The 25,650-nt window shown below is 43.7% G+C and overlaps 1 protein-coding gene across 1 annotated transcript in view; it reads right to left on the bottom strand.

The window, feature by feature from the left end:
• FRMPD4 (FERM and PDZ domain containing 4) overlaps positions 1–25,650 on the bottom strand; it is an 852,755-nt gene that overhangs the window by 72,132 nt on the left and 754,973 nt on the right. Inside the window, exon 10 of the mRNA XM_079910629.1 lies at positions 21,424–21,526. Within this exon, the coding sequence (XP_079766755.1) occupies positions 21,424–21,526 (103 nt within the window). The remainder of the gene's footprint in view (positions 1–21,423; positions 21,527–25,650) is intronic.

Here is a 25,650-nt window from a genome sequence, read left to right as displayed (position 1 = left end):
TGCCGCGGAGCGGTTGGGCCCGTGAGCCATGGCCGCTGAGCCTGCGCGTCCGGAGCCTGTGCTCCGCAGCGGGAGAGGCCACAACAGTGAGAGGCCCGCGTACCGCAAAAAAAACAAAAACAGAAACAAACAAACAAAAAACAAATAAAATAAAATAAAATAAAATATGACACAAATGAACTGATTTACGAAACAGACTCACAGACTTAGAAACAAACTTATGGTTACCTAAGGGGAAAGTGGGGGAGGGATAAATTAGAAGTTTGGGATTAGCAGATACACACTACTATATATAAAATAAATAAACAACAAGGACCTACTGTATAGCACAGGGTACTCTAGTCAATACTCTGTAATAACCTGTAAGGGAAAAGAATCTGAAAAAGGATATATAGATATAGATATAGATATAGATATAGATACATATAAACTGAATCACTTTGCTGTACACCAGAAACTAACACAACATTGTAAATCAACTACACTTCAATAAAAAATTAACAAACAAGCAAACAAAAACAGCAAACAGGCCAGATTTGGCCCGTGGGCCACAATTTGCCAACTCTTACTCTAGAAGACCCTCCATCACCCACCCAGTTCCTGTCTCTCTCTCTCGTCTTTTCACACCACTTTTCCCTCTGTGGGCCAAGGACAGCCAGGATGTTCTTATTTCTCTTCTCCAAACACTCTAAGCTCTTTCCCTCCTTCCACTCTTTGCCTGGTTGACTTTTCCCAACCTCTCAGTCACAACTTAAATGTCACAGCCTCACTGAGGATTTCCCTGAGTCTCCTATTCCTATGCCATCATTCTCCCTTACAGTGTCCTGTTCTTTTCCTTCATGGCACATGACATCATTTGTAATTATCTATGTGTTTGTTTGTTTCACCTCTTACTGTCCATCTTCCTCACTAGACCATGTGCTTTGAGGAGGGAAGGGACCAGCTTGCCACTCCATAACCAGCACCTACTGCCAGGCCTAGCACACAGCGGGTGCCTAATAAATACTTACTGAATGAATACATTTCATGTCTCTGAGTCTTAGTTTCCTCACCTCTAAAATGGCAGTGACAGTACTCGCCTTAGAGGATTGCTGTGTTGATTAAATATGTGAAGCACCCAGGGAAGTGCCTGGACGCACACATTTCCCTTGCATTTGGTTCTCTTTTACACAGATACACTTTTAAAGATTAGAAAAGCATGGTTTTCTTTCTATAGCAGATACTTTTATAGTTAAATTCATTCACTCACGTCTTTATTCTAGAGATAATTGTCAGTGAATGTGGAATGTTGGGCTAGAAATGAATGCTGGAGTAGGTACAGGCGGTCTCCGATATTTGATTTGATGTGTTTCCAGAGAACACAACAGAACTTGAACTTCTTAGGCACCTTTGTCTGCTTAAGGTGTCCTTGGGAACTCTAGGATGTGTTGATGGAAGCAGCAGGAATAAATCAAGTGCAAGGAGAGTGAAAGCCCCAGAGGCAATCAGTATACAGAGCACACATGCGGATCCCAAGGGCTTTCACTCCCAACATCCAGCACCTGGACTGGACTCTCTGTTCAAGAAATACCCTCAGGCTACTGAGTAGTCATTGCCCGAGAGCATGGAGGGAGTGTGGTGAGCTAGAAGTACCTGGGAATTTACATTTCCCAATGGGCAGTCCCTAAACAGTGACTTGTCCTGTGGTGGAGTAGAGTTACAAATGTTCTATCTGTCTGCCTCTGATGGGACAACTATTAGGTGTGACCTAGGCACTGCCCAGAACTCCCTTGTGGAATGAGCCAAAGTTACCTGCCTGGGACTCTGCCTGATGTGGCAACTTTGTTGGGCTTCCTTTTCTTCCAGGTCTTACTTTCCCACGCCCCTATTTTTCCTGGGAACTCTTCCCTTTAGGTCACTTGCACGTGATTCTCATCTCAGGGTCAGCTTCTGCGAGCCCAACCTAAGACAGTGAACAAGTGCTTAATGATGAAAACCTGGTACTTTCTCTATAAATTGTCATTTCAATCCCATGTCTTAGTGGTGAAACTTTGGGTGAACTTTTTGTGGAAGGTATACATAGACAAGTCCGGCTTACTTGAAAAGTTTAGATGAATGCCATCCAACAATTTCCGAACCAGAAAGAGCAGGAGAAGAAAGCTCAAAGTATGGAGCTTGCAAGTAAATCAGAAACAGACCAGATTAAAAGCAAAATCTCCATGGCAAGGTCATGCTGGGAACATTTGCTCTCCATCAAAACATACTGAAATAACCATCATTAATAAGGATCATTCTTTCAAAAGAATGACTGGAAATGTTCCTTTAAACTGAAGAAATGCCAATCTGCATTAGTCTTACATAAAGATTTCTCTGAGCAAAGAGGTAATTACAGCCTGACAGATGCCTAAAATAGCCTTGATTCTGTGTTTCTTTTTCAATCCAGAGGTGGGCAGATACCGCCCTGGTGCCTCTCTGAATTATAGCTTGTAAAACTTAGCAGAAAAAAATGAGATCTATTGCATTGCAATGTTGACGCTACACAAGCCTTGTAATACCTTCTCCTGCTGTCTCCTCTCCTCCCTATCCTTTAAGCAAATGAAAAGTCTAAGTTTTCTTCTCCAGTGGTAATGGTTAGAATCCCTTCCTGTGTTGAAAACGGTGCTACACGGTTTCTGCGTGGTCTGGTACAACGGTTCTCAATCGGTTCACTTGGCATCCATGTTCGACCCTGGGCTCTGCTAGTTACTGGCTCTGGGAAAATACTACATTCCTTGAGCCTCTATAGCCTCAGAGCATCAAGAAAACCTTTCCTGTTAGTCCACCGTTTTGTGAAGGTGAACGGCACCCTTACTCATGTATATTAATCATGGAAGAACATAACAGCATGAAAATAAGACTGGCAGAAGCAATGCCTTCAGTGGGTCAAATATTTCCCACACTACTTTAAGATACTTTATTTTGCAGGAAGTCAATTTTTTAAATCTAGGCTTTGATGTCCACAAGTGTAACATTCTCAACATCTGAACTTCATATAGCAAATCACAAGTGTATCATAAAAAGTGGTCTGCTATTCACTTCCAAGAGAAAAAAAATAAACGTTCTATTTTCAACAGAGCAGCTATGTTGTATTTTTCCATAATATATGATTATTTTCTCTTTATTAAAAAGAGAGCAGGATTTTACCTGAGCCTGGGAGAATTACTCTCTGTTTATATTTGTCTGCTAGGTCTGCTAGAGAATTACTCAAACGAAAGTATTATATGACCATAAGAGATACTGAATGTTTACATGTACTTTTCTAAAATTAAAACTTTTTGATAAAATTTGTAGCCACTGGAGGATTATGTCAAGTTGCTAAAATAGATTTTGAACATCCTTGAGTTCTCCCATAGTAAGAGAGAAAGCAATGAAGATGGCAAAGCCGAACCCAGCGACAATAACCCCAGCAAAACTAGGTGGGGAGACATCTCTCTGAGCGCCAAATAGGAGCTGGTGGAGATAAACCACCAAGGCATCTCTGTGGGAGACCATGGAGGGAAGGGAAAGGGGCGCTGATGCCTCGGAAACCAGAAATACCCCGGAGTGCCTACAGGTCCTCACAAGAAGTTGGAGATCCACACCAGGGGGAATGTGCTGCAGACACCCCTCACGAACAGAGTGACAGCCACCAAGGCAGAGCAGCGAGGCACAAGCACATAGTTCCCTGTATAACTGCCACTCTGATCCTGTAAGAGCGAGAGGTAGCATCCACATTGGCTCTACTCTGATAAGGCGGATGTAGCACATCGATCCACAACAAATGGGGGGAGAAATTAGAAAGTTTATGAAGAGCAGAGGTAGGTCTTATAGGCATTATCATGAATTATGAGTATGACGATATTAGTTCAAATCAAATGTCCAGGGAGAGAGCAAAAAGGCAAAGAGGTTACTTAGCTAATCTCAATAATGTTCATAGTAAGAGAGCAATAGACAATCGCCAGAAAATTTAAAAGGTGAGTAGGTGGTGGTGATGGGGAACTAGGCTATTATACAAAGGCATTAGTCTAATGGCAGCCATTAGAACAAAAATATACATCTTCCTAATTACTCTGTGTGTGTGTGTGTGTGTGTGTGTGTGTGTGTGTAAAAACATGATGATATGATGTAGCAATTGGCAGGAGACAGAGCTAAGTGAAAAAAGCAAAGTGAATAAAAGTGTGTCTAGTTTACTACCGTTTCTAAGAATGGAGACAGATTAGAGTATGTGCTCATATTAAACATTGCAAGAATGAACCACAAAATAAAATTTAAAAATAAGTGTTACATATGTGGAAGGAAACAGGGAGAAGGGAACGGAGACAGAATTTACACGTACTTCTTTGAATATACATTTTGTAGATTTAACTTGGGAATCATGCAAATACACATAATTATAAAACAAAGTTAAAGAAAATCCCTAAAAATTGTTTGTTAAGTGAAATAAAGAGCCTGTGTATCCAGTTGGTGTCATGGTTATAGTTATACATAATTTTCAAACAAAATCAAACAAAAGAGCCATTCCTAACAATTCTAAGTAAAATGAAATAATTGTACCCGTGAATCCAGTTAGAGGAAGAATGACACAGACAGGAACTATCTCAAATGATTTTAAAACAGTATTTTGAACATCCATTTGGGATACGCCACAAAGACAAACAGAACTGCAATAAAAATATCTTAAAATGTGTTCGGTAATCAGGTTATTTGTAGTAGTGCTGTCATTCTGAGGCTGGTGTGTGGAGAAATTATGATAAGAATTGGGACACACAGTTTGAGAAAAAGGAGACAAAGATTTAAGACAGATGAGGTTACATAAAAACCTTTTGTTCTGAATTTGAATCAGACATACCGGTATGAGCTCATGATGTATTTTATCTTGGAAAAGTGTAAACAAACGTCTTCGTTCTGTCAATGAGCACACTAGCACTCAGATTACTAAATATAATTTCCCACTAGAAGGAGTCATGGCTCTTTGGAGAAATGACAGATTTCAGATGTGGAGCAACAAACACACAAGCAGGACCTTGAGTATCCTGTCTTATTAGAAAGTCAAAACACTAAAAGAGACTATTAGGGTCCTATTGAGAGGACTCAGTAGCACTCTGGAATAGGCTCTCACCAAAGAGGAGACAAACTGAGCTTCAAGAAGAAGAAGAATATCAATGGATTTAAATAATAAAATATACTTAAATCTATGAGTTCACAATGATACTTAAAAAACAAACAAACAGGGCTTCCCTGGTGGCGCAGAGGTTGGGAGTCCGCCTGCTGATGCAGGGGACGCGGGTTCGAGCCCCGGCCCAGGAAGATCCCACATGCCGCGGAGCGGCTGGGCCCGTGAGCCATGGCCGCTGAGCCTGCGCGTCCGGAGCCTGCGCTCCACAACGGGAGAGGCCACAACAGTGAGAGGCCCGCGTACCGCAAAAAAAAACCAAAAACCAAAAAACAACAACCTGGTTTTTGGGAGTACCAATGAAACAACTAACTGTTTTGAAAACTGGTTTTGAAGAGTGGTAAATAACGGGACAGAATCAACTGGTTGTCCTGCCTTTCATATGAACTATTCCTCAGGATAGCCAAACACTTTCTCTTTAGAGTTATTCAGCTTATAATTGAAGAAGAAATGATGGAATTAGAGTATCACCTTTTTGTAGTCATTCATGAATTGACAGATCTTGGCAAAGATTATCAACGGTTGCTTACATCACAGAAAGAGATACAATCAGACACCATGCACCTCTAGAGGATGAAAATACACAGCATCGGGACAAAGTGGGAGAGTGGCATGGACATATATACACTACCAAATGTAAAATAGAGAGCTATTGGGAAGCAGCCGCATAGCACAGGGAGATCAGCTCGGTGCTTTGTGACCACCTAGAGGGGTGGGATAGGGAGGGTGGGAGGGAGGGAGACGAAAGAGGGAAAAGATATGGGGATATATGTATATGTGTAACTGATTCACTTTGTTATAAAGCAGAAACGAACACACCATTGTAAAGCAATTATACTCCAATAAAGATGTTAAAAAAAAAAAAAAGAAGATACACAGCATCCTCCGTAATACAGCAGATCAGACTCTTATAGGAAACATCGGAGGACAGATCATGTGACGTGACACTCAGGGACACAGTCAGCAAAATTCAGCCTCTGGGAATCTCTACAGGGCAAAAAATTTGTTTCTTTAAATATACATAAATTATTTTGAAAGACAATAAAAAGAGATGGAAGGAAAAACTACAGGTTAAAAGAGTCTTAAAAGACATACTGACAAATCATAGAATATGGACTTTATATGGCTCTTGATTCAAATATACTTCAATAAGAAATTATTTTACGAGACCACGGAAGATATGAGTACTGACTGGATATTTGATTCAGAAAATACTGTTAATTTGTAAGGTACGATAATGCTATCGCGGGATTTTATTTTTTATGAAGAATGCTATTCCTTAGAGACACATATTGCATTATTATAGATGAAATGACGCAATGTCTGCAATTTGCTTCAATGTCATCCAAGGGTGGGCAAGTGTCTTGGGTATGGATGATTGGCCGTGAAGCTGGGTGATGGGAACATGGGTTCACTATGCTATTCTCTACACTTAGGATCCTGTTCAAAATCTTCCACAATAAAATGCGTCCAAAACAACTTGCAGCCACGAGTGACTAGCTGTAGTGGCAGTTGTTTCCATTGTTTTAGTAACAGCCACCAGATTTCCTTTGCAGAACCAACCTCCCCGCTCTTAGATACTGATAATCCAGGTAGGGCTGATCCCATCTCCACTGCATGACCTGGACCTAGCCCCTCTCCGCCAACGCCCCCCAGCCAACGCACAGTCCACTCCCTGAGTGCCAATCTCTCGTTTATGGCTGGCGTGTCACCATACCTGGCCAGCGAAAGTCCCGTCTGGGAAGTGTGGGTGGATTTAGTAGGAAATGGTGGTCTTTCACCCACTTGGGTTGTTAGGCTGGTGGCATGCAAGTCTAGAGCTGTGGTTCAGCCTTACCACTACTGGGAGAGAGTGCTCCAGAGAAAGAAGCCAGGGCAGGAAGTGGGCGGAGCCAAGAGATGGAGGGCGAAGGATTCCCAATTCCCTTGTGCCTGATCACCTGCACCCCACAACCTTCTGAGTCCCACCAGCCAGCAGATTCCCTTTTTTTGTTTAAGCCAGTTTGAATTACATTTCACTTCTACCTGAAAGGCTCTTATTAATCACAGCTATGCTACTTCTAGGACATACTGTATACTTGAGGGCCTAAGGAGAGGGACTTCACGGGGAAGGAAAACAAATTACAGGGGAAGGCTACTTTTAAGGCCCTCCCACATATTTTACTGCTTTGCCAAATAATGGAAACTGGTACCTCACAGTGGTTAAGAAACATAATACACACAGGAAATTAAAGGGTGAGAAATGTGCGTTTTGTTTTTTTTAAATCTTCGCACTTTTGGAAGCTTTCTCCAAACGTGGTATTTTTTTATTATAAATCCCCAAAGAGGTTTCCTTTGTTATTGTGTTTAGCTATTCAGTTTTAAAATTACCAAGCTCTAAGTTACCCAAATACCCTGAAGTGCTCTATCAGAAAGAACATTCCAAATGTTATTTCCGGAATTCAGAGTGAGCTGATGTGGTTGATTGGGTTGAATGAAGAACAGTCTGTTCCACCTCTAATATCCTTCATTTAACATTAAATATAAATGAAAACACCCTGGGGTAGGGTTTTGGAGCGTGTGATGAAAACTCAGCTCCGACATGCTACTTGTAAAACTCCAAGAATGCTCAGCTCACAAAGCAATCCCATTTATTAGACACAGAGATGTAGACTCTTTTGTGCATAAAAATATAAATAAAACAGCAGCAAGGAGCTAAAAGGGAAAGAAGGATGTTTAACAGTGATAAGTTCTCACATGGGGGAAAAATTAACAAACCTTTTGTTTTCAAGGTCCTTTATTATTTGACCTAGAATCGGTAACAAATTTCACCTTGGTCGTTTAGGCTGGAGATTCTCAGAATACAAAAAAGCAAAGATGTTGAAATAAAAGTGAAATCCTATTTGGAATCATAACACATTACAATTGCTTCTGTCTAAATGACAAGATCTACAGTTTGGGGGTACTTTTTTGTCTAACCATATATATCACATGGAGAAAATGAGTCTATATTTTATCTTTTCAGGTGTTATCAAATGGCTTCTTGACTGCTTTTTAATGTCTACTACATGGTGGTATATAATTTGGCACACTTAATAAAGACTGATTTAAAACACATAGAATACTAATAATAAGCAAAGGTGTTGAAATTAAGGCCAATCTGAGAGACATGAGCTCATATGTTTGCATGTGGAATTGAAAAGTATTTCAGAGTGGACAAATGGCACTAAAGAAAGTCCCCATTTTCCTTGCTTCTGCATTTTATCCAACATTAAAACAGAAGACTAGGTAGTTTACACTAGTTGTAAGAAACATCCCACTTCTTTCTATTTCTAAATAATGTACTTTTACTCTGAACCCCTGCCCAGTTGGCTGGTGGGAAACATTCTCAGTTTTGTCTTGGGAGAGTTCCCCTCTTGCGTGGGTCATGCAAGGGTCCTGGGGGTGTTATTCAGCTCTCACTATTCAGGAAAGATCCTCTGGTGGCTGAATCCACACATCCACTGCAGATTGGCCTGCTCAGTGTCTAAGGGTCCCTTAGACAACAAGCGGCAACAGGGAGTGGACATTGGGCTGACTTCCTGGCTTCATCAAGTATTGCTCAACTGACCTTGACCAAATTACAGAACTTTCTAGTAGAGTACAGAGCCTTGCATTCAGTTAGCACTTGTCTGATCCTGTTTCCTTAACCATAAATTGAGTCCAATGACCCCCAGTCACAGAGATGTGCCAGGATTTGTGTCTGTGGCCCAGAAAAGGGCTTAGCAAATGGTGGCTGCTTCCCTTTTCCTTTTTTTTTTTTTTTTTTTTTTAAATTTCAGTTCAAGTGCCTGTTTCAGCAGCTTCTGTTTGCATGAAAAAACAAGGTGGCAAAAGAGTGTCAAGGGAGTACAAAATCTATCTCTTACTTGTTCAAAGAATCCTTTTCTGCCTCAGATTTGTAAGCCAGTACATTTTAATAGATCCTATTTGTAACTAAAATCCACTGTCCTACCATTTTATTTATGAACATGGGGGTCTCTGCTACCACACCAGCTGGGTTCCCAGCAGGGAGAGGGGTGGATCTTGATAATTACTACCTCCCTGGTCCCTGGTCCCTGCTCCCTGCTCTGTTGCTTGGGAACAGGGACAGGACTTGCCTCATTACCTCTCTCCTCTCTTCTCAATCATCTCATGGATATTCTGCCATCTTGGAACCTTCCACCCACTGGAACCATTCACCTGCAGGAATTTGAAAATTGCACCCTCTTGAGAAGAAGGTAAGATGTGCTGACTACTGATCACAGTACGCTTAGGCTGGAAGCATTTCATATCAGTCACCTGCAGTGGTCCTCAGTGGGGTAGGGGCGCCGCCAGTGACTGGGGACTACCGCCAGTGACTGGGGACTACCGCCAGGATTCAGAGGATAAGAGGCCGCAGAGGTTAAATGCCCTGCCATTCAAAGACAGAGAGAGCTGTACAATGAAAAATGGTCTCAGATGGGACGCCAATGGTTCCCCACCCCCACCTTCTGAGGGGTGAGGACTCTCAAGCTGTTACACGCTCATATTGACAGAGCTGCTTGGGAGATGCCTGGTGTAGAACCATGATCTTCTCGCTCCCAGGTGCAGGTCTATTTTGCACTACCACACTCTCTGCATCTTAAGGACAAGAAGGGGGCACAGTGATAGTACACAGCACGGATGCTGATTCAGTTACAAAAGGAGAAGGATGTTTATCTTCAAGTTCATACGTAAATGATCACATAGGGCATAAATATAACCCTTAGAACCCCATACAGAAGGGCAGCAAACACTTTTCCCAGAGGAAAGACAAGTTATTGAGTTTAACGTAAAACTAGAGATCATCTTAAGTGTGGACATAAATGTGATTCTGGTTATGTTCGGTATATGACGTGACACTCGATTAAGACATGGGGGGCAGGTTTATTCCAAAAGGAGAATTTAAACCACTTACCAAATACCTTCTTTCAAATCTGTGAATGGAGACTAAGGTGATGTGAGGAGACTGAGAACAGTGAAGTCAGTAGAAGTGAGGCAGACAGAGATGATACAGTAAATGCTACTGATGGAGTGATGGAGATGTTTGGAACATATGATGTGTCAAGGCTAAAATCAACACAGTACGCAAAAGCATGAGACAAGCAATGGACCTGCTTCTGGCTTGAAATGTGTGTAGGTAGATTCACCCATGTGGCTGCCTTCTTGCCACAGGAAGGGGAGCACAAGTGCTGTACCCCATTCTGGGCCTGACCTGAAGAAATCTTCCAAGGTCCTTCCAGCCTCTTCCCCTTCTGCGTTTTTTTTTTTTTAACATCTTTATTGGAGTATAATTGCTTTACAATGGTGTGTTAGTTTCTGCTTTATAACAAAGTGAATCAGTCATACATAAACATATGTTCCCATATGTCTTCCCTCTTGTGTCTCCCTCCCTCCCACCCTCCCCCCTTCTGCACTTTGACGGGGACAAACCAGGAGCTAGGTGTTGAAGATGGCAAAGTCGCAAAAGGGAGAGGGTCTGAGTTAGGCCCCCAGATTACCCCCTTAAGGAGAGCTATCCAGCAATCAGGAGTACGCATTCCATCAGGAATTTATGTGATTGACGAATAAATTCCTAGCGTGACTGAACCTTTGTATGGCTTTGTATTTGTTACAGCAGCTAGTGCTACCTTAATCCTGGTGCCTGTCATTAAGAAACACACAGACTGGGACTTCCCTAGTGGCGCAGTGGTTAAGAATCCACCTGCCAATGTAGGGGACACGGGTTCGAGCCCTGGTCCAGGAAGATCCCACATGCCGCAGAGCAACTAAGCCCGCGAGCCACAGCTACTGAGCCCATGTGCCACAATTACGGAATCCCACGCACCTAAAGCCCATGCCCCACAACAAGAGACGCCACCACAATGAGAAGCCCTGCACCACAACAAAGAGTAGCCCCTGCTCGCCACAACTAGTGAAAACCTGCGCGCAGCAACGAAGACCCAATGCAGCCAAACATAAATAAATAAATTTATATATATAAAAAAACCCACACAGACTTGTGACAAAGACAAGTTTACATATAACGGTAACACTGTGTGGTACAGATTATAATAAAAATATATGTACAGGGGAATTCCCCGGTGGTCCAGTGGTTAGGACTCTGCGCTTTCACTGCTGAGGGTCTGGGTTCAATCCCTGGTCGGGGAACTAACATCCCAAAGCTGTGTGGTGCAGCCCCCCCCAAAACACACACACACACACACACACACACACACACACACACACACACACACACACACCTCAGTGCATCAAGACATGGGAGTAATTAACTACTTTGGGGGGTGATTAGGGAGGATCAGGAAAAGCATCACAGAAGTCTTTGATGTTTATCTATTTGTTTGTCTCATTATTTTTTTCCCTTCTCTCTACCATCCAAAAAGGATTTTAGGTGCCCAGGAAGTTCATATCATTTGCTTTATCTTTATTATTATTGCTGGCAAAAAAAAAAAAAAAATGTCCAGCACCCTCTGCTTTATTTCTCTGCCTCTATGTCCTCTTATCTTCAGATCAAGTCTCTTTCAGTTTCACTGGCTTAAGTCAGGGGTTGGCAAACAACAGCCTATGGGCTAAATCCGGCCCACACTCGTCTCTGTAAATACAGTTTCATCGGGACACAGCCATGCCTGTTCGTTTGCATATTATTTATGGCTGCTTATATGCCACCATGGCAGAGTTGAACTGTGACAGAGACCACGACCTGCAAAGCCTAAAATATTTACTATCTGGTCTTTTCCAGAAGAAGTTTGCTGACCCCTGATTTAGGTCATTCCTAACCTAATGTCAGCCTCAGGAGGGCACACGCCAACAGCCCTGCATATTTCCACACCCCCTGCGCCCATCTGACATGATACACCACAACACACTGCACACTTCATCCCACTGCTGCACACCTGTGTGGTCCCAAGTCAAGTTCACTGCCAATCACTGCTGGGTTCTAGCACCCCCGGGATGAGCCCTGGATGCCCTTGCAAACCCTGAGTTTCAGGGCTTTTGATTGTTTCCCAAGTTATCTTTAACCTAAAAGATGAGATTTCTACCCAGGATCCTCTCTGGTTTTGGTTGACTTCCGGGTTTGTGCTCCAATCTCCCAGGAGCAGCAATGACGGCATCTGACACACAGAGACCAGCTGGTGACAAGTCACAAAGCGCGCCCCTGTACATTACCTCCTTCGACCCTTAGACAAAGCCTTAGAAGTGCAAATTCTAAGTGATGATGCTGATGGTGACCTGGACAAAGACAACAGTAACTCAAATTTACGAAGAGTTCCTCATGTGCTCTTACCCTGCTAAGAGCTCTACTCACTGCGGTTTACTGAACTCTCACAGCAATGCTATGAGGTAGGTCTTCATTTTATAGGTCAAGAAACTGAGGGATATAGAAGTTAAGTCGTTGCCCAAGGTCACACACAGTTAATCTAACGCAGAGGCAGGACTTGAATTCAGATTCTTCTGATCTCTACACCATATGTCTTCTCAATGCATAGCAGGACAATATTTTGAAATATTCGCCGCTGTTCACCTCCAGGCCCATTTCTTTGCTCTGTTTGGTCAGCTCTATTTCTTTGACCATTTGACCAGACCACAAAACACTCATCACTGCAGGACAGGGGTGTTACAGAAGAAAGTAGAGAAATACATAGGTTCCAGGAGCTCAGGGCTAGGAAGGATATTCAATAAATGAGAGTGAAGCTCCCTCCTCTCCAGAACGGGGACTAGTGAGAGGCTGGGGGGGATGGAGAGAGTCTTGGGGCGAGCAGAAGAGCACCAACTTGTGGGTGCCTGGGAAAGGACAGGCGTGCTCCCCCTCTTTTGAGAAGCTGATCCTCTGGGAAAAGTCACTTACTTAGGAACCTCCACAAAGCCTTGTGGGATTAAAGAACACAACGACGGTGTCTTCTTTCCTAGTCAGAACCCGGAAGGTGACAATATCCTGGAGGGAATTAGCCCTGGAATTATTCAGTGTCCCAGTATGGCTCAGGAGGGGCAAGTGCACCCAAGATGACAGAGACATGGCTTCCGAAGGGTTGACAGCAGTGGACAAGGAATGACACAGTAGATTCCCTGCCTACGTGAGTGATCAAAGGTGCACCAGATGGGCACAAAGATATCTCAGCGAATTCTAGTGAGATGGACGACGTGGCCAAACAGGGGACACACTTCACCTCTCCCAGTGCCTCCTCCCATTACACCCCCTCCCCCCAAATGTAGACTCAGCACCATGGAAAATGGGATGAATTGACCATATACTAGGATAAGGATTTGAAATAAAATCTGGATTATTACAGATAACAGATAAATAACAATACACTTCTTGCACATCTGAGTATATGGCCTGAGATTCTTACCAACCACACCCTCCACTGTGCTGCCTGTAAAAACAGGATCTGGGGGCTTCCCTGGTGGTGCAGTGGTTAAGAATCCGCCTGCCAGTGCAGGGGACACGGGTTCGATCCCTGGTCCGGGAAGTTCCCACATGCCGCGGAGCAACTAAATCCATGCGCCACAACTACCGAGCCTGCGCTCTAGAGGCTGCGAGCCACAACTACTGAGCCCGAGTGCTGCAACTACTGAAGCCTGCGTGCCTAGAGCCCATGCTCCACAACAAGAGAAGCCACCACAATGAGAAGCCCGCGCACTGCAAGGAAGAGTAGCCCTCGCTCGCCGCAACTAGAGAAAGCCCACACGCAGCAACGAAGACCCAACGCATCCAAAAATAAATACATAAATAATTAACAAACAAACAAACAGAAAAACAGGATCTGGCTTTGAGTACCTGAGACCCTCTACTAAAATCTCTAGGGAATGAGGCTTATACCTTGATCCCAAGCATGTTCTGATCACAGGCTCACCAAGGTATTTTTTTTTTTTCTTTTCAGCTACTTATACAAAGGGCATGGAAGACTTTATAAATTTGTAGTTCTAAAGGAACACGGCGTAAGGCCAATAATTATCTTCCTCCATTTTTTTTCTTAATACAAGTAAGGTACTTGTTAAGTTAATACAAGGTAAGACATGCGGTAGTGTCAACCATATGAGATAACTGAAAACATGCCCTAGTTTAAATTTTTTTCTGCTTCTTCCATCTCCAACATATATTTTCCATACATGAGTCACATAAAAGTATCTACAGTAATGGAGAGATTTAATGAGAGAGTGGGAGATGGTTATGAAAATCTAAGGGACATTAAAATAATCTGGGTGAAGTCATTTTTCTCATTCATTTTCATCATTATATGTCATTATAACCTTTATGAACTATGGACTCAAATCCTTTTTTCTACACTATCCACATTAGAACGTTTTCCCACATTTTCCATCTTCTAGAATCGCCGACTTCTTTCTCCCCAGGATCTGTAATTTCCAATTGTCAGAAAATGTGTATGCTGCAAGTCTGTATTAGGTGAGACCACGATCTGTAGTGTCAGCATACCAAGGGGCTGTTCCTTTGTGTTTCCACTGAAAGTACTTGCTGGTTTTACTATAATAAGGCTTTATTGTATCATACATCATCATGCATATTTCATGTGCAGGATGCTCCGTAGATGTTTTTGCTTTGTTTTTTTTACTACGCAGCACCGTGAGGCATCTAAGCCCAGCTGAAATTATACAGGAAGGTGACCTTCCGAATATATTCTTCTGCAGACACAGTGCTCCTGGAACATGATCTGATTTGACTTTCCATTATCATTCCGATGAGGAGGGACTGACAAAAAGACAGATCTCATTGTTAGATGGGTCCCTTCTAAATGGCTTATTTCACTATTAAGCTTGCCAGGCTCCCGCTGACCTCAACGAGCAGGTACTCCTGAGTGCTTTCTACTAAAATCAAGGCAAACGTTTGGCCAACCTGGAATAGGAGACAGGCTATTTTTGTCTAATCCAAAATTGGAGTGGAGCTGTCTATGGGGTGAAGGCACTAAGACCCAGGTTCTGGAGCTCATTTCCAGCTCTGTTCTTTGCTGGGCCCACCAAGTAAGGACCTGATATGCCAGATAGCCAGCTTGGTCCCAGTAAGTTGTATTGGCTTTCTTCAACTCCCACTGTGTGCCCCCCTCCAGGCCCTGAGCAAGTGCCCAGGTTGAGCAACTCCTTCAACCTCTCTAAGCCTCAGTTTACACTCTGTTATGTGAGTACAATTAACAGTACTTGCTCGCTCTTGTGAGGACTACACATGATGGTCGGGTTAAGAGCATTCACTCAGGAGCCAGACTGGGTTTCCCGCCACCTCTTACTAGCCATGGGATCTTGGGAACATCCCTTACCCTCCCTGTGCCTCAATTTTCCCATCTTTAAATTAGAATAAATGGGTAAGCATTGTACCCATTCACCATTGTGAGGATCGAATGAGTTTTAATACACAGAAAGTACTCAGGACAGGGCACGGTAAGCATATACCACATAAGTATAGCTGGTCTTAACACTAAGGAAAAGTGTTTAGCAGAAGGTTTAGCATATAACAAGGACTTAAGACATGTTAAATCTCATCATCATTATTAGTTGGGATAATAACAATTATTATTATATTTATGTTACTTTATACTATATTATATATTATAATAATATATATTTTTAAGTGTCAAAAAGTTACCCTTAACAGTTACACACAAAGCTCTGATCTTGATTGTAGAAGTGAGTTGGCTCATTGCTTTTGTAGGGCCGTAAGTGTTCCAGGAAAACACAAGTCCTCCCGAATAATCTTCCTGGTCTTAAAATGAATATTTCACATTGGTTGGCATGTGTTTATGTATATCAGTTACTTAGGTAAAAGGAATGTTACTAAAAACTAGTGTTCTTATCCTCTGTGAATTTAAGTAGTGATTAGTAATTTATCATCTATTTTTATTTCTTATAGTTACTTTCTTATCGGAGGAACCCTACTGCTCCCAAGAAAAGCTCTCCAATTCCAGGTTATTAGTAGAGAAGGGGTGAGAGATGCGGGCAACCTTGTGTAGATGGGGCCATAGCTATAGCACTGCTCATTAATTAGATCACCTGGAATAGTCAGCTTAGGTGATGAGAGAAGACAGATGGAGGAATAGTTAGCTGCCCCATTTCAGAGGAGGGGGAAGGCGGAACTAGTTTCCAGTTCAAGCCTTGGGCCTTCTTATTATGGGGTGGGCAGCCCTCAGCTTCTACTGCTACAATGGAAAGGGAGCCAGTATTTCCAGAGTCAGCTGCTAGGGCTCTGAAACTGGGGTTGGCCTCGGGGGGCGGGGGGGTGTCAAGGAACCTTCTGATATTACACGCAAGACTATGTAGACATGTGGAGTTTTCTGGGTGGAGGTATATAAGTCCATGGTGTTTATCAGATTCTCAGGTGGCTCCCGAATCCCGAGACTAGCACCTCCCACCTAACGTGAGCCAGATTTCTGCTGCTGCCTTGATGAGGTGATTGAGGGACGGCGGGAGGAAGTTTTGAGACTGTGGTCCAGGACGGCATCTGGGCAATGGATATTTCCGTGTCTGCCAGCTGGCAAGGGAGTGTCCTTCAGGAGGGTCTGGGGCTCCCAGAGACAAGGGGAAGATCTATTTTACGACCCTCTCTCCATGCATAAACCTGCCCTTCCACACTGGGCCAGCGGCTACCCTTTACCACATCACTACATCCCTGCGTGTCCTTGTCCACCCCACCAAACATTCCCACCCAACACCACCCGCCCCCCAAATATGGTGCAATTAACTAGAAGTCTCCTCCTTGAGGGCAGGAATCATGTTTCAGGTATTTATACATTCCCAGCACTCTACATGACATTTGCTACTTGGTAATACTCACTAACTGTGAGCACTGTAAATTAATTAATTAAATAAATTTTAAAATGAATTTAATTAGATTGGCTAGCCTCGGGGGATGGAGCATGAATCATAATGTCCATGAGCAATTATACGCTATAGTTTTTAAAAATAAAATTTTGGAGACTGTTTTAAGTTAACTTGTCTAGTGAAAAGCCAAGGGAAATTATCCCTGGATACTTCTAAAGAAGAAAGATATGGTAATTTGCAAAGGGCATGAATTCTTCAAAGATTTCACTCCTCCACCACTACAAAGTATGAGTTAGAGTTAAAAATTTAGAAAACTATGAAATGAACGGAACTCATCTAATTTCAGTGCAGCAATTATAGCTCTTTTTGAGGATACATGAAAAAACCCAAATGTGGTTACTATAGCAGTAAATTGGTCTCCAAGAAACTCTTTCATTTTCTCAAGAAAAAAAAAATTTACAATAGAGCAGCCGAATGATAAGAAAAATAATCCACAAAGAAACACAAATGTATCTGGAACCAAAAAATGATCCATGAGCAGATGTGGCAATGGGAAAAAAAAGAACAAAATAAGACCAAACCACGTAGGCAAGTAAACGGATGCCAATTTTTAAAGAGAGGATTTGATAGTGTTATTAAAATGATGAGTGTTTTCCCAAATTCCCTCAGTGCCTAAGAAAATGAGACATTTTTCCAAACAGAAAGGGACTTTATCTTGTGTAAGATACAGATGTTAATATCAGCTGAGAAGCCTAATAAAAAAGAGATTATTTTACAAGAGCTGAATTTTCAGGTTAGTATACATACGGCAGATAGATGACTAAACTGATGGGAAGGCACAGGAAAATTTTCTAATGGATTAACTTTTTCATTATTGAGAAGAAATACATTATTTCAAAATTCTGGTTTAATGAATTTGAAGGTATCTGCTCTTCAACACAATAACTCCACACCAGCTGCATTTCACCTGTGTGAATTGCACTGTATCACTGGACTTAGATTTATTTGGTTAAATAAAGCACCCTGTTACTTTTATAAAGTTAAATTTATTGCCTTGAGATTAAAAGGGAGTAAGTTTTAGGATGGCGTGTTCACCACCTCAGTAGCATCTGGGCCGATGTGTTTTTATCACCAGCAAAATCCTTTCAAATCTGACAATTCCCTCAAGTGGCCAATGGGGGACTTGTCCGTCTTGAGAGGTCCCACCTGAACAGGTGTCACGTAAGCTCCCTGAAGGCTTTGGCTCACCTGTCCCCGTGGATGGGGTGCCTAGGTTGGTGGCCTGCATCTATAGTATGTGCCGGAGAACGTGTGATAAACCGGTGAATAAAATGAATGTTTTTCTGAGGGATGGATTCATTAGCTGACATTCAAACTCACAGAACAGCTGCAGGAGGGCTTGGGGAAAACCATCTAAATCGGTCATTTCCGAAGAGCGCTCTTCAGAGCACACTTGCTCTCAACACATCGTTAGTGGGCACCTCCTATGGGCCTGGCATTGGGCCAGGCTGTGGGGACATGGCAGAGGACAACACAGACAAGGTCTCTGCTCTCACGGAACTCGGGATCCAGGTCACCTGATTCTACAACATCGAGCATCATTCCTGATTCAAACTGTGTCCTTGTCACCTAGCAGTGAGACACCAGCCAAGGGACACTCAGACCACATTCTAAAGTCAACTGCAAACAAATGGCATTCGCCAGAACTTTCTAAGAGGAGGTCCAAAGTGATGAGCTACTGCCAGCCACCTCCTCCTCTCCCCCTCTCCTTCTGGAAAGGGTTGGGGAGAACCATGGAGCTGTGAGAAGGCCGCAAGGCCACGAGAGTTCACGTCGTCCCCTCTGGGATGAGGTCAAGTGGACATCTTGAAGAACAGCCGGTCTGGCTGGTGCCGTACCCAAGAGGTCTTGTAGGAAAGCTAGTGCCAAGAGGGTACTCTCCTCTCCTGCCACCAAAGAACCCACAGATGAGCCTCACAGAAGAGCCAGCACGTAGGTACTGGGGACGTGAAGGGAGGCGACAGCCAATGCTAATCAGAGAAGCCACAGTTCACCCAGAGAGGGCTCAGCTCTCTCTCCCCAACTCCGGGGATGGGGAGGGGACGGGTTGTGACAAGGGCAAGAGAGTTTTCTGTACTTGCTTAAAAAGCATGCATGATTTCCACGCCAACCCATTTCAAACACAACCCCGTCATCAAGTATGTGGGAATCTTGTTTTAATCACAACCCCATCCGGAGAGAAATTCTCTGTGTATATGATTTGGGGTTTTAATCTAAATCTGACTTAACCAAAGAAAATGTGATTGGTTACCTTAATATTTCCTAAAGCAGGGTATAGCATACCTTTTCAGGCAAGGCCAGAGAGTCAACATTTCCGTCTCTGCGGGCCCCAGCTCTCTGCCGCGAGTACGCAGCTCTGCCACGGCAGGGAGAAGGCCTTCTTAGATCATATGTAAATGAACAGGTGTGGCTGGATTCCAAGAAAATTTTATTTATGGGCTCTGAAATTTGAATTTTATATGATTTCTCTGTGTCACAAAATATTCTCTTATTTTTGGCCCAACTCTTTAAAAATTGCAAAAACCATTCTTAGCTGCTGGGCTGTCCGAAACAGGTGGCAGGCAGGCTGGATTTGGACCACAAGCTGTTGTCTGCTCTCCCTTCTTTTAATTGGTTCATCTATCCAACAAATCTTCATTGAGCTCCATTACATAAAAAGTCCGATAGAGACTTCTGTTTACAGAGATGCCATTTTCTTCCACAATGCGTTAAACCAGAAGGGAAAATCTCTTTTGGAAAAAAAATCTTTCTAAATGCCCTGGAAGGATGGCTAGGACATGATCACATGCTTAGATGGCTTTTTCTCCATTTCTGTCCTGCAGCCAGCAATTCAGTCACAGCAAACACAAACAGAGATAGTTTATTTCTTCTGCCATCCTCTGAGCACAGAAATCAATAGGACTGATCACAGAAGCGTGTGCCTAGGGGACAACACGATGACCGTGCAACCTGTCGTCAGCCCCAGCATGGCGCTCCAGGATGCAAGCCCACATAAGGCTCAGAGCCCGCCCGCACGAGGTGTGTTCCCACTGACACCCACACGCATCTCAAGAGAGAAGTGGTTCCAGTGGGTCACACTGCAGCTCCCTCCCAAGGGCACAAAATGCGGCATCGCTCCTGACCCTTGTGTTCCTGGTCCCCAGGAAGAATGGCGGTGAGTGCCCCCGGGTGCCCAACACGAGGCGCAGGGCCCGCTCCCATGTAGGAACTTCCTTTAGAGATTTGGACGCCCCAATGAGGACAGGCACTTTGCCAGCCAGCTGCGAGGGCTCCACTCTCTGGAGCCTACACTAAAGTAGGGTGACCAGGCCCACCATCTGGGGGCAGAGGGCCGTCTCAGGATGTGGGCCCTTCCCTGCTAAAACTGGGACGGTCGGTTACCCTAGAAGTAGGCCTTCTCTATTTCTATTTCTCTGTCTTCTCACCCTTGTCCCAGTTCTTCCCAGGAGGTGTGACCATCCAGCACTTCAGTGTAAAGCAGAAGCTGAACTAGGCTTGGGAAAGCAACTTTCTCCAGAAAACCCCAGAAATACTCTACTTTTTGCCTTTCTCAGGGTACAGAGGTACCTTTTGTTATGAGAGAGCATAAATGTTCGAAGATCCCCTTCTCGGTGTGAAGTGTTCTGAGAGCCTTAACTTCTGATTCCATCTCGCCTCAAAAGATCCATTTATAAAAGACAGATGCCACGCAAGCCAGTCAGTATCCCCCAGTGCCCGCAGCATGAGGGGGTCCACGCATCCAACAGACACAGCTTCATCGGGAAAACTTCTAAAGACCCCTTTTGTCCTAAATTCACCATGGGAGTATAACTCTGGTGGGCTTCGAAGAAGATTCTTGACCAATATTTTAACATCACATAAAATACATTTCTGGCGCCCCCGTAAGAATATCACATAACAAATGATGTACATCTACACTGAAACTAAACCAATAAACCAAGCACATTTTCAAAACTGTCCTACTTTTGACCTAATGATCCTTTTTCCTTTGTTGAAGATTTCAAAATTCAGTAATGAATCAGTCAAGCATGAAAAATCGGTGAACTGTATGTTTGTGTATCCATGGGATTATGTTTAGAAAAGTATTGCATGCTGATCTCCTTGATTATGGAATATCAACGTGTTAGTAATTTTGGAAGGAAACCAAAATGCAGCCCTTGGATGGAGCAATGGAAATAGGACTGTTTCATTCAGCCTATGTACGCCGAATGTTAACAGAGTGGGCAAGTACGTGTCTCTGCTTACTTAGCCTGGTTTTTTACATTAGAGGGCAGTGCCAACAGCATTTTCAAGATGAACGTGTCAGCTGGTGTTTCTGCCCCGAAGTGGCCCATGGGAAGCGCTTCCTCCGTGGGGTGAGGTCTCAGAGCTGCACAGCCACCGGACGGGGCCCCAGTGAGTGAGTCGCCTACCTGACCAGGTCGATGACCCGTTCCCTCGGCGCGGCACTAACCGGCTCATCGTTGATCATTACAATCTGATCTCCCGGGATCAGCTTGCCTTCGGAGGGGCCACCTGGAGACAAATGAGAGTGAAGAGCAGGTGAGAAGACAGACCACTGGTCATCCATCCATCTGTAGCCTCCTCTCCCTGTCATGATTCCTTGTGAGCAATGGGTGCTCTCAGCAAAAACAAAACCCACCCAGAGAATGGGTGTTCTCTCCATCGTCCTTCTCCACACTAGACAGAACCGGGAAGGGGCAAGCTTTGCAGAAGCTCCTGGGGCCCAGGCTGCACCCTGGCCAATGACATCAGAAGCTCCGGAGGTAGGACTCAGGTATCAACATTCCTCTCAAACTTCTCAGGTAAGGCTGAGACTGGCAATGCTTCCCATACTTTAACAGGCTTATGAATCAATCACCCGGGACCCTGTTGCCCTGCAGACCGATTCTGTAGGTGAGGAGGGGTGCGGGGTGACATAATGTATGTCTCACAAGATCCCAGGGGCTGCTGAGGCTGCCAGCCAGCTGACCACACCCTGAGTATCGGGACCCTTAGAAGAAGGTATTCCCCCGACAGGTAGCCAGTCAGTTGACCCCCGGCAGCCAGAGTTGCGACCACCTGAGCACACCTGGATTTGAACACAGTTGCATTTACTTACTCTGTACAACCAGGGAAATGGCACTCTGTGGTGGCCCGTAAGGCAGCTGAACACGAGGGTGCTAGGAAGGACTTGTAGGATTGGGTCTTGACTTACATGCTTGGGGAGGAGGGTTCAAGAAAGTGGGGCTTTGCTCTCAGCAAGCGGGGGTAATTCTATCATGAGCATTTTAATAATTCTTGCCTAAAAGGTGGGAGGAAGGAAGCTGGCATTGGTAAAGAAGCAGCAGTCCCCTGTGTCAGCTAGGAGATGAGGGCGTTTGGTCATTTCTGTGGTTTGGACTGTGCTGGGATGTTTGTGGCGGGGCTCACGTGTGACCACAGAGGACTCATGTTTTTGTCTTGATCCGTCACAGCCTCTTCCAAATGTTTTTCCAAGGAGGAGGTAGAGAACGAATATTTGTTGAGCATTTATTGTGTACCAGGCAACAGGCTAAGTGTTCTAACTAGTAACCTCTCTAAATGCTATAATCCTTTGCATATAATGACATACCTGAGGCTCACAAAGGGGAAAGAATTGCCTGGAAGGGTTGAACTGGATGTCAGCTTAGGTCTGTGGACACTTCCAAGTTCAAGGTGGCCAACATCTCTTTTGAACTTGTTCCTATAACTCAAAAACTGGTCACTGCCAGGTCTCCTGACACATAAAGACACAGCTGCATGAAGCACACATCTGTATTAAATAAGACCTAAAAACAAATGCTTCGATAATATGGATTATCTTCACGTGTCTAATGGAATTACTCCCCAATACTGATCTGGTGCTATATGGTACTGGGATTTTAATTTTATTTCCAGAGGTCTATCTGGATACTAGGCACAGCTGAAATGTTATCTTTCAAATATTATCACTTTTACTTCATTTAGTAATTGAAACGAACACTTCACAGCCAGAATAGGGAACTCATATTCATTTCAAGATGAGGGAACTCTAAACACCTTCAGTGTTTGCACACATAAGGAATTCTGACAATCACCTGAGGGAGTTTTGATGACGATTGGATTACATATGAGCAATGACTCAAATTCAGTCAAAGAAATGGTTAGACGTCAGATGCTGGTCAAATACAGAAAAAAGTCTGAACTGTTTGGAGAGTGATGCTAACTAGTCCTCTGATGAGAAAACCATGTGCAGATGAACAGGGTTTCGTCTTACATTTGACCTATGCTTCTGATCAAATGGAAATACTCTCGTTTGAGCAAGAATTATGGGAGGAAGCAACACACAGTTCCTTCCAGAACATGAAACAGGGGCACACTTCAGAGAACGCTCATGCCCTTTACTCTGAAAGCTGGCTTGTCTACTATAGAAAAATCTGGTCTTACCATTGGAATCACTTATCATTGGAATCACTCAGTAGAGTCATTTTATGATAGACACAGTTTATGTGACCAGCATTTTCACTCATAAACATGACTGAAAACAGTGCTCTTTGACCTTAGTTTGCACTTTTTCTATTCTTCTCAAAATTGTCGAACAGTAGGTGAGAGAGTCTGACTCTGAGGAAAGTTGAGGGCAAGGAAGGGAAAAGGATGAAGGAATAATAAGGCGATAAACACAAGAAAGCGAAAAACCAGACCCAAATCTCCAGTTGGCTCTGGGGAGGACATGCACTTTGGAGAATCCCATAACCAGAGATGTTAAAGTGTCCCACTGTTACAAAACTGCACGCTAAATGGGACACCATTTAGGAAAAAAATATGTGTATGCACACATACACATATACATACATGTAATACATTATATGTATATGAGATACATACTATATGCAAATGTAGGCACAAAACTGTCTACTATATATATGCTCTCTCTATATATGTTAATAATGGTTAACTCTCGGTAGTAGAAACTCAGGTGATTTTTTAAAAAACTCTATACTGTCTACATTGTTTCCTTTTTTCAGGAAAGCATATGGATTATTTCATTATTATAAAAAAAACAAATCTCTTTTATTTTTGAGAATAAAATTCTCAGTTGTATTGAGTTCAACAACTATGATCTATAGCTAATGAAATAAAAAGCTCAGCAGACAAAGTAAGAAGTTGTGTGGTGAGGCAGCGGTAGGAGTGAACAGGGAACTTACGCTTTCCTGCACAAGCCTAAAGGCGTTGACTGTATTTGCAGTGCTTGCCCTCGGGCAGAGTGTGTCAAAATGAGGAAAAATGGAATCAACTTTAATAATCTATACTAGCTCACTAGTTGGCTTTCATTTCCCTTAACTGACAGACTCAACTGACCAAATATTTTAGAGTTTAATAATAATAATAATAATAAACATTCCTGGACTAAGTATGTACCTGGCACCCTTCCAATGCATTTCATTCCCTCCCTTAGCCCTAGAAGGTAGACACTATGATCCTCATTATCCAAAGGATATAGAGAAGTTACATCAAACTGAAATGTAGGGGAGTTATCACGGAAGCTAAAAAAAACCTAATAAGGAGCAGAGGCAGGATTCAAGTCCATCAAACCCAGGGGGTCTGACGCCATAGTCTGCGCTCTTGACTACAGTGTTTTACTTTTGAACTCTGTTACTGATTTGCAAAATCCTGGAGAAAGACAGCATAGAAGATACTTTCCTTTTGTCTGAAAAGAAATCCAGTACAAGTCCATTAAAATAAGTATATAAATACATATAATAAATAAACATTAGAGCACTGTTTCTGGAAGGCACAGGGGCCCACATCAGGCAACGGCATCACAGTCCACTACATTCAGCTGCGCTGATGGTGGAACATCTATATACTGAGAATGACTGAGAACAAGTACGTTAATTATCTGACCGTGTGGTAGAATTTAAGAGATGTGCCACACACTGTATCAGGCAGCATTTACTGTATAACAAGACACCCCCAAAACCCAGTAGGGTTTCCTCTCATGCTTATGGGTCTTTCGAATGACTGTGGATTGGCTGATCAAGGGCAGGCTGGGCTGGGCAGTTGTGCTGTACACCGAAGGTCAGCCTGTACTTAGCTCTAGGCTGCAGGCTGGTTGCCCCACGTGTTCATTTTGGGGCTCGGGCTGTGAAGGGGTAATAGCCACTTCAGGGAAACTCCTCTTATGGCCGTGGCAGAAACCCAAGAAACGAGCTCAACTCCACAAGCATATTACAAGCCTTTGCTTATGTCATCTTTGCTAACATGCCATTGGCCAAAGTCAGTCACCTGGTCCAGCCCAACAGCAAGGGGGTGGCGAAATACATTCTGCCTCTAGTGGAAAGGGAGGGGAGCACACCTCTGTAAAAGAATCCAACCACCCCAATGATCTAAATCAGGGGTTTCCAACCCCCGGGCTGCAGACTGGTACCGGTCGGCGGCCTGTTAGGAACCGGGCCACACAGTAGGAGGTGAGTGGCGGGCTAGCGAGTGGAGCTTCATCTGCCGCTCCCCACTGCTCCCCATCGCTTGCATTACCGCCTGAAGCATGGCTTACATGACTGCCTGAACCATGCCCCCGCCCCGTCCGTGGAAAAACGGCCTTCCAGGAAACCAGTCCCTGGTGCCAAAAAGGTTGGGGACCGCTGATCTAAATCCTAGAG

Source organism: Stenella coeruleoalba (assembly GCF_951394435.1).
Source record: "Stenella coeruleoalba genome assembly, chromosome: X".
Classification (NCBI taxonomy): Eukaryota; Metazoa; Chordata; class Mammalia; order Artiodactyla; family Delphinidae; genus Stenella; species Stenella coeruleoalba.
The sequence above is the reverse complement of the archived record's forward strand: the minus strand, read 5'-3'. Positions and strand labels throughout refer to the sequence as shown.